The sequence below is a fragment of the Macrobrachium nipponense genome, chromosome 6, assembly GCF_015104395.2.
Source record: "Macrobrachium nipponense isolate FS-2020 chromosome 6, ASM1510439v2, whole genome shotgun sequence".
NCBI lineage: Eukaryota > Metazoa > Arthropoda > Malacostraca > Decapoda > Palaemonidae > Macrobrachium > Macrobrachium nipponense.
In genome coordinates, this window is record NC_061108.1 from 133,169,282 (window position 1) to 133,182,668 (window position 13,387).

General features: G+C 36.6%; 1 protein-coding gene and 1 long non-coding RNA gene across 3 annotated transcripts in view; one reads left to right on the plus strand and one right to left on the minus strand.

Moving 5' to 3' along the window:
• Nucleotides 1-13,387, minus strand: part of LOC135216255 (uncharacterized) — a 149,841-nt gene that overhangs the window by 6,677 nt on the left and 129,777 nt on the right. The gene's annotated exons all lie outside the window — the stretch shown is intronic.
• The window catches only part of LOC135216251 (insulin-like growth factor-binding protein complex acid labile subunit), a 16,746-nt gene continuing 3,912 nt past the window's right edge, over nucleotides 554-13,387 (plus strand). Inside the window, exons 1-5 of the mRNA XM_064251416.1 lie at nucleotides 554-796; nucleotides 6,417-6,634; nucleotides 7,870-8,087; nucleotides 8,598-8,833; nucleotides 9,180-9,294. Coding sequence (XP_064107486.1) covers nucleotides 6,457-6,634; nucleotides 7,870-8,087; nucleotides 8,598-8,833; nucleotides 9,180-9,294 — 747 coding nt within the window. The 5' untranslated portion in view covers nucleotides 554-796; nucleotides 6,417-6,456. The remainder of the gene's footprint in view (nucleotides 797-6,416; nucleotides 6,635-7,869; nucleotides 8,088-8,597; nucleotides 8,834-9,179; nucleotides 9,295-13,387) is intronic.

Consider the following 13,387-nt stretch of genomic DNA (forward strand, 5'->3'; position numbering starts at 1 on the left):
CTAATGTTTTCTAAACAACCATCCAATTGCAAGACTTACGAAAAGCGCATCGACATACTGTCTCCGTCCATTCTTGCTTAAAGGTATCTTAAGGACACGAGATACAGCAGTTATAACATTACACTTATGGAAAGCTTCATCAATAAAAGATTGGCTTCACGATTCAAAAGAGTAGACATCTAAAAGTAAATCGACGAATATTTATAGTTACTAAACATATTCAACATTAAAAAATGCTTCAGTCTGTCCAACTCCACACAGCCCTCATCGAGTTGCCATATCGTATTATTATATTATATATATATATATTATATATATATATATATATATATATATATATATATATATATATATATATATATATATATAAATAAACGTGACATTTCGCCAACAGTGACAAGAGATAACTCCCAAAAAGATCAGACAGGAAACGAAAATTCACAACTATTAAAAGTTCATCCGGATACTAGCTTTGAAGCTGAGAAATTCGACGACCTATCGTCTTTAGAAACAAGTTGCTAACGGAGCATCGAAGTGCTTTAGTCCTAGTTTCTCTTATCTCGTCGATAAGGAAGTCTTTTATCAGATTACTCGGGTCTACATAACTACCTCGCTCAGTCTAGTCTATTCAAAGCACACTGTTCCGCTATTCGTACAAAGTTGGCAAGTTACTGTTATACGGTACTGAATTCGCTGTTTACTGTGAAAAACTAGCGATAAACGGTGGTAGGAAGAGTGAAGATGATACTACAGTAGACGGGTTATTGTAAAAATAATAGCGTCTGGAACTTGATAGGTAAGATCCCTGGGAACTCATCATTATCTACTCAACTGCAAGGATGTTTACAAGATCAGTACTGACAATACAAAGTTGTGCTGGTGATTTACATATGGAAGATTGTTGACATGTTTATGTGTGTGTGTGTGTGTGTGTGTGTGTGTGTGTGTAGTGTGTGTGTGTGTGTGTGTGTGTGTGTGTGTGCTTATTGCATTATTAAACAATTTCCCCTGAGAGGGTGTTACACCCAAGAAAAGACAAAAGACAATGCTTAATGCCATAGGTAGTATACTTTAATTACTGATTAGTGGATGAATTCCACTGTAGTAAACTTCTACAACATTAACCACTTCATAAACTGGGAAGGAATTTTCATGTATAACTCTTCGTCGTAGTGATTCCCGGGTATAGCTCGCCGGAGCAGGTAAACAACGCGTACTAACATACTTTAGTGCGTCCGGGACAAGATTACGTACTTCGTGTTAACAATGATGTTATCAACCAAATTTACAACAACAATCATCACCATCATCATCATCATCGTCGTCTCTAAATCCGCGTGACTCAAAAGGGATTGTGTGCAATTCCACCACATATTTTTCTTGATGTACAGACGGCCAACTAAGAATTGGCGTAGTTTCTTAATTCATTGTTCGTTATGAAAATATTGCCATATGCAGGTGCCAGATTATTTACTTAACAAAAAATAACATTCCTTTCAAAGGTGCTATACTTGAAATAAATTACATTAGAATTGAGTAGACTTATTCAACGTATTAAAGATAATTATTTTGCAAAGTCAGGGAAATATATACCGATGGGTCCACGATTTCTAATTTTATTCTCAACTCTAGCTTCGTGACAGCATACCAAAGATTTTGAAGTTGGCTTTGCTGCCGCTCGAGTCTTGACTCAACGTAGCGTACTGCATTGGGGTGTTGTCATTTAATTCGTCTCCTACAGCCGATAAATAATACATCAAGGCGTTAACATTCTTTGAAAACGATGTTTAATTAAACTAATTTTGTCCTTTGATCAATAAAATAATTTGCATGACACATTTAGTGGGCCTAAATTGGACTTCTGATTTTCCCACATGATTAGCCTAGGTCTATTTTCAGCAGTATACTCTCCCGGATACGTAAATATTATTTAAATATTTATACGACTATATATACTATATATAATATATATATATATCTATATATAATATATTAATCTGCTTTATTGTTTGATTATTCCCGTTATTCTTGTTTTATTATAAATATTAGCCATGTTCGCCTTCTTATCCTTTTCCTAAATGCTTAACATAATTAACTCAGACCTAGCTATTCAAAGTAAAAAAGCATTCATTAAAAAATCTAACGAATATAATTCAGTCTTATTTTTTATCAAATTCCTTGCATACCATCCTGTTTCATTTGGACACGTTGGAAAGCTGTGGGAGTCAAAACTGACGAATACATTAAGAAAGGCTTACTTTCATTAAAGCTTTCTTAGGTTGATCTTTCTGTAGCTATTCATTTCTTCTGAATAGAAATTAATTCAAATTAGTTTCACATGTATACCTAGACCTACTACCATAAGCATATTATAAGTAGCTGAAAGGATAAGGAATATGAAAGGTGACGTTCTCGTTTAAGTCTATTTCATATGTTTTTTTGTTTTTTATCAAGAAAACCCTACTGCTTTAATCAAGGGTTGTTCTTTGACGGCTACAGGGTGTAACACGAGTGTATGCACATATTTTGTGGAATGAAAGATAAAGTTTCTTTGAACAGAAAATGTTTTATAAACATAAATTTTAAGGCGTCCGTTGTCGGTGCGGGGAATTTTAAAATAATCGTTATCATTAGTGATGCTTTCATGCGATGGAGTTCGTAGCGAGAAGTCGGATCGAGTCGCCTGAGATGTAGAAGAGAGCGGAGGTGGCGTATAGGAGTGATGGAAGGATTAGGCCGATGTTAATAAAGTATCTCCCAATAAAATGTATTCTTTAGGTTTTGAAGAAAAACATGCATGCATCATTGAAACTGTTTCCCCCCCCTATCCGTGGTATTCACTGGCCAACGATAAAAAAACAAAATAAAAAGAGTAAGCCTAACTGAATCTCTCATCCATCAAAGATAAGTTTGCTTATTCATTAGACTTATTCATTAGACAACTATCAAAGATTTCAAGTGTAGATTTAAAAATCTCTTCCTCTCCATCTAAAGTATTCATCAGACACCAGTCATAAGCGTCTAGTTATGATTCCTGGTTCAGCAATGTTGTGACGAGGCACTAGAATTCAAAGTTCACAAATGAATGTTGTTCAGCAACATTTACACTACTGTATTATCTTGTTATCTTGTGGTGCTTCGAGGTGTTCCACCTCTAGGCCCATGTTCTAAATTTTGTCGTTCTTTAAACAATTTGATTAATCTATATATGATTCTGTCCGGTTTATTAAGCTTTCTTGATATCTCTCCAACAGGGAACCTGCACCGAATTCAGTGCAATAATTCTCTCGCTCATCGAGGGACGTTTCTTAGACCGACAAATGACACATTGACATTAGATTCCCGTGCACATAACATCAAAAGCAATAGAGTGAGGTCGCCTGGTTCACACTTTTAAGATATCGCTTTTTTTTTCTTTTTTTTTTATATTTGATAGCATTTTGTGAGATTCCAATGTTTTCTGTAAAATTTAACAAATGGAATAGTTCAACTACCTTCAACTTCATATTGAAATGATAATTTAAGGACTATGTTTATGCGATACTACTAGTGATAGGTGTCTCCTACCTATTTGGTAATGTATATCTATGGTTGTGATATGACGTTTTTTATCACTTTGTTTTGTTCACGTCAATTTTGCTATATGGAAAATAGTTTTACACAGTAGCATAACATAATGTTTTAAAGATATCAGTGATTGTTTTAAATGCCATTACACATGATTTCTTCCATCTTTGAAAAGAAAAATAGATAAATAAGGCATGAATCGTGCGTCAGGCAGGTGAACGAAAAATTATGAAACTCTGCCACCAGTTTTTTGGCCAATAGTACACTAAGTTCCAGAAGTGAAGCGACAAATTTTAGAGGATTTCGTTCGAAATTCACTAACTGGCAACTACAACAAGTAGTTGAAAAACTTATTTTTTTTCTACAATGAAAGTTCTATCAAGCAAAATAAAGCTAACATATGATGCACAAAATATCAAATCTATGATATTTATAACAATCATAAGAAAAAATTACGGTAACAGTTATTATTTTAAAGTACAGTAATTACTTCAACTATCGAAACGAAACAATTTGAAATTTTCGTTCAACACAGGATTACCAACATTACCAATGTATATTTCGAGCAAAGTGGAAACATATTTAACATCATAGTGTATTATAAATTATTTTGGCAAATATGCATAAAACCATGCAAGTATCAACAAGTATCAATAGAATGTAAAGAGAAAATCTCCGCAACATTAAACATAATCAACCATGAATGCACCTACTTTCAACAAAGAAGTTGGGTGTGGTTGGTAGTTCTGATTTTAGCTTCTAGGACCGAGCATAAAACACCATCTTCGAGAAAGGCTATAACTGCTGCTGCTCCTACCTTCAGGTTACTAGGCCTAGTTCCGGGCATAGCAAGGCTTACAATGCAGGGCCGCTGTTTGTTATTTAGGCAAAGATAGAACCATTAGGACCGACACCAGGACCTGTCCTTGCACCTGAGAAACACACTCACTATATAAAAAATAAGAAAGACTCGCAAGCAACCAGAACACCCGTAAAATCACAACCTGGTTAAGTAGGAAGACAACAAACCCCAACCACCCCTCCTCCTCCTCTACCACGACCTCTACCCACAATCCTAACTCCACCTTTTTCACTTCAACCTTTTACCTCAAATCTTCTAATCATATTCCAACCGCGAAATTTAAGACTGAATTTGCGTAAGTGGGCGTATCATAAGGGAGTGATATCACCGAAATTTATATTTCCACGGGCAACCAGTAATCAGTTCGATCCAGTCAAGCATTATTGTATAACAGAATTTTATGAGTTTTGTTTATATATATGTATATGTTATGTATAAGTGTGTATAATATATATATATATATATATATATATATATGTATATATATATATATATATAGATATATATTATATATATATATAAAAGAAGCACCCGAGCAATGACCAATAGGCCTAGTGCTCGATTCTGGTTATTCCTGACTAGATAAAAAGGTTCTGAGAGAGAGAGAGAGAGAGAGAGTAGAGGAGAAGAGAGAGAGAGAGATAGAGAGAGAGAGCAGAGAGAGAGAGAGAGAGAGAGAGAAGCATAACAGAGATACTAGAAATAAAATAATGTTCGCCAAGCATATTCACACTCCGGACCGTATGGACAAGAATAGTTTCACTCATGCACTGAAAAAAAAAGGTGGAAACCTACGAAAATACTTGTTTGATGCGACTCTGAACGCAATTCCACGTGCAAAAATTTGCACAATTGAGGAATTCGATGAAATTATTAACTAACAAGCTGGAAAATTTATTTCCTTGATTCGTGAATAGGCCTACCCATGAGGCCAATGCTAAACGCGCATATAACTTGGATTTCGGGTTTTTTTTTTTCACACCAACTTATGTCTTATCTATATTTCATTTAATCAGAGACTAAACTTCTTTGTGCTTTATCAAAAGAAGTCATAATAATTTTCGATATAACGCTATAAAAGTAGAAAGTTACTTTACAAATCATATTAGGCCAATGCTTATGCACTCGGTTCCTGCTGCCACTCAATGGTGAACACTTGATATCACACACTGAGAACCGCAGATGTTTCTATAGGGATTTTATTTTTTTTTTATTTTTTTTAATAAACAATTATTGAACTAACACTGATCATTCACTGGAGAAATACTTTCTGTGCTTCTACAGGTAATCACTGATACGTATCGGATAAAGAGGATGACAATAATTGAAATAAAATATACTAACTGGCAACTCCCCGAGTTTCTAAAGAAGTACAATCAATTCTGAAATTTGACGCTTCACTTCTGGAACTTACTGTACTACGAGAAATTTGGAGTTAATGACACATTCGCAGTCTTTTGTTCATGTTTAGTATCTGCCTCTCGGAGATGAAAGTAAAAATATAAACAACAGACGATAAATTTCCCATTACCTCGGTAAATTTCCCAATCATCCGTGCTTCATTATATACGTTTACCCCTCTCTAAAGTTTAGCCAAAAAAATTATATTGATGAACGATATCTTCGTACGGCCGCCTCCTTCACATTCACCGTCTAATAAAACAAAACTTAACTAAACCTGGTATAATGTCTCGTAATTGCAAAGATAAAGATGACTTTGTCATTGTTTCCCTATTTAACATGCTACGAGCTACGGTAATAGACTAATTGTACATTCCTAGCCTCTCCCCTTCCCGAAATCTTACAGGTCCCTGACATAAACGATTCTCTTTGAAAAAAAAAAGTTTGTAAAAAATACTTAAGACAATGTTTAAATCCTCGGATGATTAGACAATGAAGCCCCATTGTTCCGTAATACTTTACTTCTAACTATATTTCCTCAGCAAAAAACTACATAAACACACAAGAATCACATTTCGTCTTTCAGGTCAGTTGACCGAAAGCATCAACCTCCAAGAATCCGAAAAATGAAACGAGTAACAGCACTGGCCATCTTGCCGTTACTGCTTCAAGTAACGTCGGGTTTCCTGTTCGGAATTACTTACACCGACATCTGCGATTCCCTGTGTCGGTGTCCTGGTGACATTTTGCAAGCGCGCAATGAAGCCCTGGACTGCAGGGACAGAAATATAACTTCACTTCCAGGTAAGGGAAAATATCCATTCCTTTTTTTTCCCTTCCAGTTTCAACTTCACCTTGATGTAAGTGGTTCTGATTTATTGAAAATTCGGCTTTATAAAGCCAAGCACTAAGGCACGTTCAGCCATTTAGTGCTTTAAACATTGAAATAGGGAGTTGGAGTAGTTGACAGTAACAGCAAGACAGAAGAAAGGAAGTGGGAACGGAGGTAACAAAAAAAAAAAAAAAAAAAAATGCAACTTAGACCGAAGTGCAACTTTAGCAATGGCTACAGTGCACCACGTGATTTGCACTCTAACGGCACTGGCCCCGTACGGAGAAGCTTGACGTAAGTAGTAAATTCTTTTTCTCTGTAAATAAATCAATAACCTAAAACATTCTAAGGCAACTGCCATGGCCTTTACCTATAGTGTGAAAGCTACGCTCTGCATTTACTACGCATTAACTATCAAACGAGACCCTCTTCTCTGTAGAAATCTCTCATCCTACTGACCTATTGTTCTCCTATGAACAATACAGATCCATATCTTTCCCAATACATAAAGAAAATGTCTCACGACCTGTCCACAAGGAGAAGTCTCTCTCTCTCTCTCTCTCTCTCTCTACTCTCTCTCTCTCTCCTCTCTCTCTCTCGCTCTCTCTCTCGTCTCTCTGCTCTCTCTCTCCTCTGCCTTCTCCTCTGTCTCTCTTCTTCTTCTTCTCTCGCTCCAGCTTAGCCGTGTTTCTCGCACCAAGAGAAAATAGTACTATGTATTTGTATATATTCTGTTTAGCCCTTTAATAGAAAAAATTTGCGTGAGAAAACTTTCACATCAAACATAGAACCATGCTAATAAACAGAAAATATATTTCATGTATACAGAGAATATCGTATGCTTCGTGTAAAAACTTTTTTTTTCATGTGTCTCATGTAACGTAGACAATTTTTTCTTTTATACCCGCACAAAAGAATTTTTACATGAAAAAATATTCTACATCCCACAGATTTCTAATTAGTTTAAATAACCCCTGATCACCGAGTGAATGACAGTAATAAAAAAAAATAATCTTCCTAACACTCTACCAACATAGGCCTACGAATTCCACCAATTTTAAAGGAAGCCTCTTCCTTCCATAAACCAACCAGTATGAACTTTATTTCTTGGGAAAATATTCTCAATAACTAGTCGCCTTTTGGAAACAAACCACCCTCCGAAAGAAGCCTTCATTAATCAGGTAAAACTTCCCCGTTTATCCAACAGACAACATCGTATTCCCCGACGAAGTCACCCGCGTCGACTTCACCAGGAACAGGATTGAGAGCATCGCCACAGGCACCTTCTCCAACAACGAGAAATTGTTAAGTGTCGACTTCTCCGATAATGACGTGAGGATCCTGCCAGAGTGGGCCTTCCGATATCTGCCGCTCCTTCAGTATCTCTCCTTCAAGAACAACAAATTGACAGATATTCATGAAAAGGTGCGTCTGGTGAGGTTTTCAAAGATGTGTTCCCATCTTTCAGAAACGCTCGACTGACGGTGAAGCCACATTAGAGCTAGACTAAAAATAAGAGATATGGTTTTATTACTATTATTACACATACATTCACACACACACACACACACACACACACATATATATATAATATATTTATAAATATATATATATATATATATATATATATAGATATATTATATATATATATATTAATATATATATATATGTAAGTATAAATTGGCGGATATTCATGAAAAGGTGCGTCTGGTGAGGCTTTCAGAGAGGTTCCATCTGTCAAAAACACTAGACTGACGGTGAAACCACATTAAAGCTAGACTAAAAATAAGAGACATGGCTTCATTATCATTATTGCACATACATTCACAGATATAAAAGTGTGAATAATGCTTTATTGAGCAACGCTAACATTATATTCATTCCACCTTCACCCAACTATAGCTAGAGACTAACCAGACAAACCCAATCCCACAGGCCTTCGCAGGACTAGCGAACCTTACCACGCTAGACTTAAGCTACAATGAACTGACTACGTTGCCCAAGGACGTCTTCGCGCTGCTTCCTAGCCTCCAGGAATTGATTCTGAATTTCAATTCACTGACTCACGTCGACGAAATTTCCCTGCATCAAAATGCAGCTCTCCGAACGCTCCATTTGAGCTCGCTGGGCATCAGGACTCTACATCCGCATTTTATCCCGCGAAACTTAACGTATGGAGTTGGCGTTTCGTTGGTTAAGGTCGTATTTTTAAAATATTCATAAAATACAATGACAAGTGCACGAACATACAATAACATGCATACATTCATACACATACACGGTATATGCGTCAGTACAAAAATATACATGAAGCGTGTATTTTACATTTTGACAATTAAATATAAAACATTCTTTCTGTATATTTTTTATTGATACATACAAATACATATGCTGCATGTGTGTGTGTGTATGTGTGATGAGAGAGAGAGAGAGATAGAGAGAGAGAGAGGGAGAGAGAGAGACGAGAGAGAGGAGAGAGCGCTACGGGAAACTTGTGTAAATTTGGTTTCTTTCTAGGAAACTGAGCAAAGTCTCCTTGGCCTTCAACGACATGACAGAGATTCCCGCCAAGGCTCTGCACCACATAAAGGATTCGCTCGAGGACCTGGACTTCTCTGGAAACCCAATTAAGGTAAGTTACTGGAGTTGTATTACATTTTTTTTATTAATCGATATGCATATATAGTACATATGTGTTTTGATTGTGAATTTATCTACAATTATTTACCAAAAAAATTAAATTAATGTTAGGTTGATTTTGTTGTGCTATTATTAGTTTTGGAATATATAAATATATATATATATATATATATATATATATAATATATATATATATATATATATATATACATATATATACATATATATACACCTTACAGTACTAAATGATGAACTGATAGTCTGTCATAAACTTTAATAATAGCACAACAAAATCGAGTTAACTTATTTATTTAAAATTTTCAGTACATAATTATAGATAAATTCACAATCAAAACACCAGGACTAACTAAGTTTGTGCGTCAATTAACTGATCATGTAACAAAATAAATGAATTTGAATAGTTTAACGCACGAAAGAAAAAAAATAGTGCAAATAAAACGCAAAGACCTTAAGGAATAAATTTAGTGTCTAGGTCTTCACATAACATATGAACCTATCTTTTAAAATACCCAAATAAGGGCCATTATGAAAAAATGAATTTATGAACCACACAAGCAAGCATATTATGAGAGCATATGCCATTGCTGTTTGTGATTAAAAATGACAGAGTTATGAACGAAAAAGGGTAATGAAATTCACATAAAAATCCCGCAGAGTTTAGTCACATTTTTCTACGCGTTTCTACGAGAAATTTTATAATTTTGAAAAGTATATCTTAGTTTTACCAGACCACTGAGCTGATTAGCAGCTCTCCTAGGGCTGGCCCGAAGGATTAGATATTTTTACGTGGCTAGGAACCAATTGGTCACCTAGCAACGGGACCTACAGCTTATTGTGAGATCCGAACCACATTATACCGAGAAATGAATTTCTATCACCAGAAAAATATTCCTCTGATTCCGCGTTGGCCCAGCTGAGAATCGAAATTCGGACCAACGGATTGGTAGCCGATGGCGGAAACCACTAGTCCAACGAGGAACTTATAATTTTGAAAAATAGTATATTACTATACATTTCGATCTGTTAATTTAAACGCGACACTAACTTAGTAAGTGAGATTGAAGGCTATAATACCACATTCAAAAGCTACAGGTTACAAATTTTAAACGTTAATTATTAATACTATTAATATGGAACAACCCACCACAGGGGGTCACTGGCTTGAAATTCAAGCTTCCAAAGAATATGGCGTTCATTATGAAGAAGTATGAAGAGGTAAAGGGAAATACAGAGGGGAAAAAGGGAAAAAATTAATAAATAGGTAAACATGTATTGAAATGCAAGGAGAATAGTATTAGAGTAGTAATTTCACTGCATCTTCGCTTGAACTTTTGCAATAAAAGTCCAAACTGCAAATCCTCAGGGAGACTGAGAAGTTCGACACCGAGGCAGCGTTGCCGTTTTTCTTCTCAACAGTGGTTTTTAGCAGTGTTACCATACGCAGTTCTGATTTAATGGTTAGAATGCCATATTTTCCGATGTAGCATTATTTTCCGTGACGTCACTAGCTTAGCATAAAGTATTTTTGACGAAGAAAAATAAAGGATTTCAATAAAATTAATTTCTATAAATAAGCAAGTGTTATAACTTTATTTTCATAATAAAACATAAAAAGGCAAAGAGAAGAATTTTATTCCTCAGTGCCATGGCCTGTGGTCGGAAAAGCCACGGAGGGTTGCCAGATGTCACCGGAAAGCCACACTAGTAGACGAAATTCCATCATTGAATATCACGGCAGAATTCAGTGCTGCTGTAGAGGATGGATCATAAATTGCAGTCTACACCATAACAAGGAGTAAAACAGGAGAGTGTGTCAAGATAAGGGCTGGCGCGACCTTTGCAGTCAAGCTAAAAGACGGGTTTGACCTTTGCATTCATAAGGGGCGGCAAATGCAAATGTCATAGCGACCACTTCCTCTAAAAATGTAAAAATAATGGGGCTTCCGTTTCCTATCTTCTCCCACACGTTTTTCTTGTGCTTATAACGCTGAGGGTTACTTTGAAGGCTTCCCTTAGCAAGCTTCAACTTAACGGGTAAAATGACTGGAAAGTGGATTGTGGTTTATCTAGGTAGAAAGGCAAAACAGGTCTTACTCTTCAGTGCATATATATCCATGTATAATAATAATAATAATAATAATAATAATAATAATAATAATAATAATAATAATAATAATAATAAGTAGCCATGATTCCCATGACAAAAGTACTACAGAAGATGGATGCCGGGTACCAACTCAAGAAAAGAGGCAACAGAATCAACCATCTGATGTTCATGGACGACATCAAGCTGTATGGTAAGAGCATCAAGGAAATAGATACCCTAATCCAGACTGTAAGGATTGTATCTGGGGACATCAGGATGGAGTTTGGAATAGAAAAATGCGCCTTAGTCAACATACAAAAAGGCAAAGTAACAAGAACTGAAGGGATAAAGCTACCAGATGGGAGCAACATCAAACACATAGATGAGACAGGATACAAATACCTGGGAATAATGGAAGGAGGGGATATAAAACACCAAGAGATGAAGGACACGATCAGGAAAGAATATATGCAGAGACTCAAGGCGATACTCAAGTCAAAACTCAATGCCGGAAATATGATAAAAGCCATAAACACATGGGCAGTGCCAGTAATCAGATACAGCGCAGGAATAGTGGAATGGACGAAGGCAGAACTCCGCAGCATAGATCAGAAAACCAGGAAACATATGACAATACACAAAGCACTACACCCAAGAGCAAATACGGACAGACTATACATAACACGAAAGGAAGGAGGGAGAGGACTACTAAGTATAGAGGACTGCGTCAACATCGAAAATAGAGCACTGGGGCAATATCTGAAAACCAGTGAAGACGAGTGGCTAAAGAGTGCATGGGGAGAAGGACTAATAAAAGTAGACGAAGACCCAGAAATATACAGAGACAGGAGAAAGACAGACAGAACAGAGGACTGGCACAACAAACCAATGCACGGACAATACATGAGACAGACTAAAGAACTAGCCAGCGATGACAATTGGCAATGGCTACAGAGGGGAGAGCTAAAGAAGGAAACTGAAGGAATGATAACAGCGGCACAAGATCAGGCCCTAAGAACCAGATATATTCAAAGAACGATAGACGGAAATAACATCTCTCCCATATGTAGGAAGTGCAATACGAAAAATGAAACCATAAACCACATAGCAAATGAATGCCCGGCACTTGCACAGAACCAGTACAAAAAGAGGCATGATTCAGTGGCAAATCCCCTCCACTGGATCCTGTGCAAGAAACATCAGCTACCTTGCAGTAATAAGTGGTACGAGCACCAACCTGAAGGAGTGATAGAAAACGATCAGGCAAAGATCCTCTGGGACTATGGTATCAGAACGGATAGGGTGATACGTGCAAAACAGACCAGACGTGACGTTGATTGACAAAGTCAAGAAGAAAGTATCACTCATTGATGTCGCAATACCATGGGACACCAGAGTTGAAGAGAGAGAGGGAAAAAATGGATAAGTATCAAGATCTGAAAATAGAAATAAGAAGGATATGGGATATGCCAGTGGAAATCGTACCCATAATCATAGGAGCACTAGGCACGATCCCAAGATCCCTGAAAAGGAATCTAGAAAAACTAGAGGCTGAAGTAGCTCCAGGACTCATGCAGAAGAATGTGATCCTAGAAACGGCACACATAGTAAGAAAAAGTGATGGACTCCTAAGGAGGCAGGATGCAACCCGGAACCCCACACTAAAAAAACCACCCAATCGAATTGGAGGACTGTGATAGAGAAAAAAAAAAAAAAAATAATAATAATAATAATAATAAATAATAATTTTCCAGAGGAAATTGTACTCATAATCATAGGGACACTAGGCACGATCCCAAGATCCCCGAAAAGGAACCTGGAAAAACTAGAAGCTGAAGTAGGTGCAGGACTCATGCAGAAGAAGAGTGTGCTCCTGGAAACAGCGCACACGTGAGAAAAGTGATGGATTCCTAAAGAGGCAGGATGCAACCCGGAACCCTACACTATAAAACCACCAATGCCGTCAATAGGACGACTG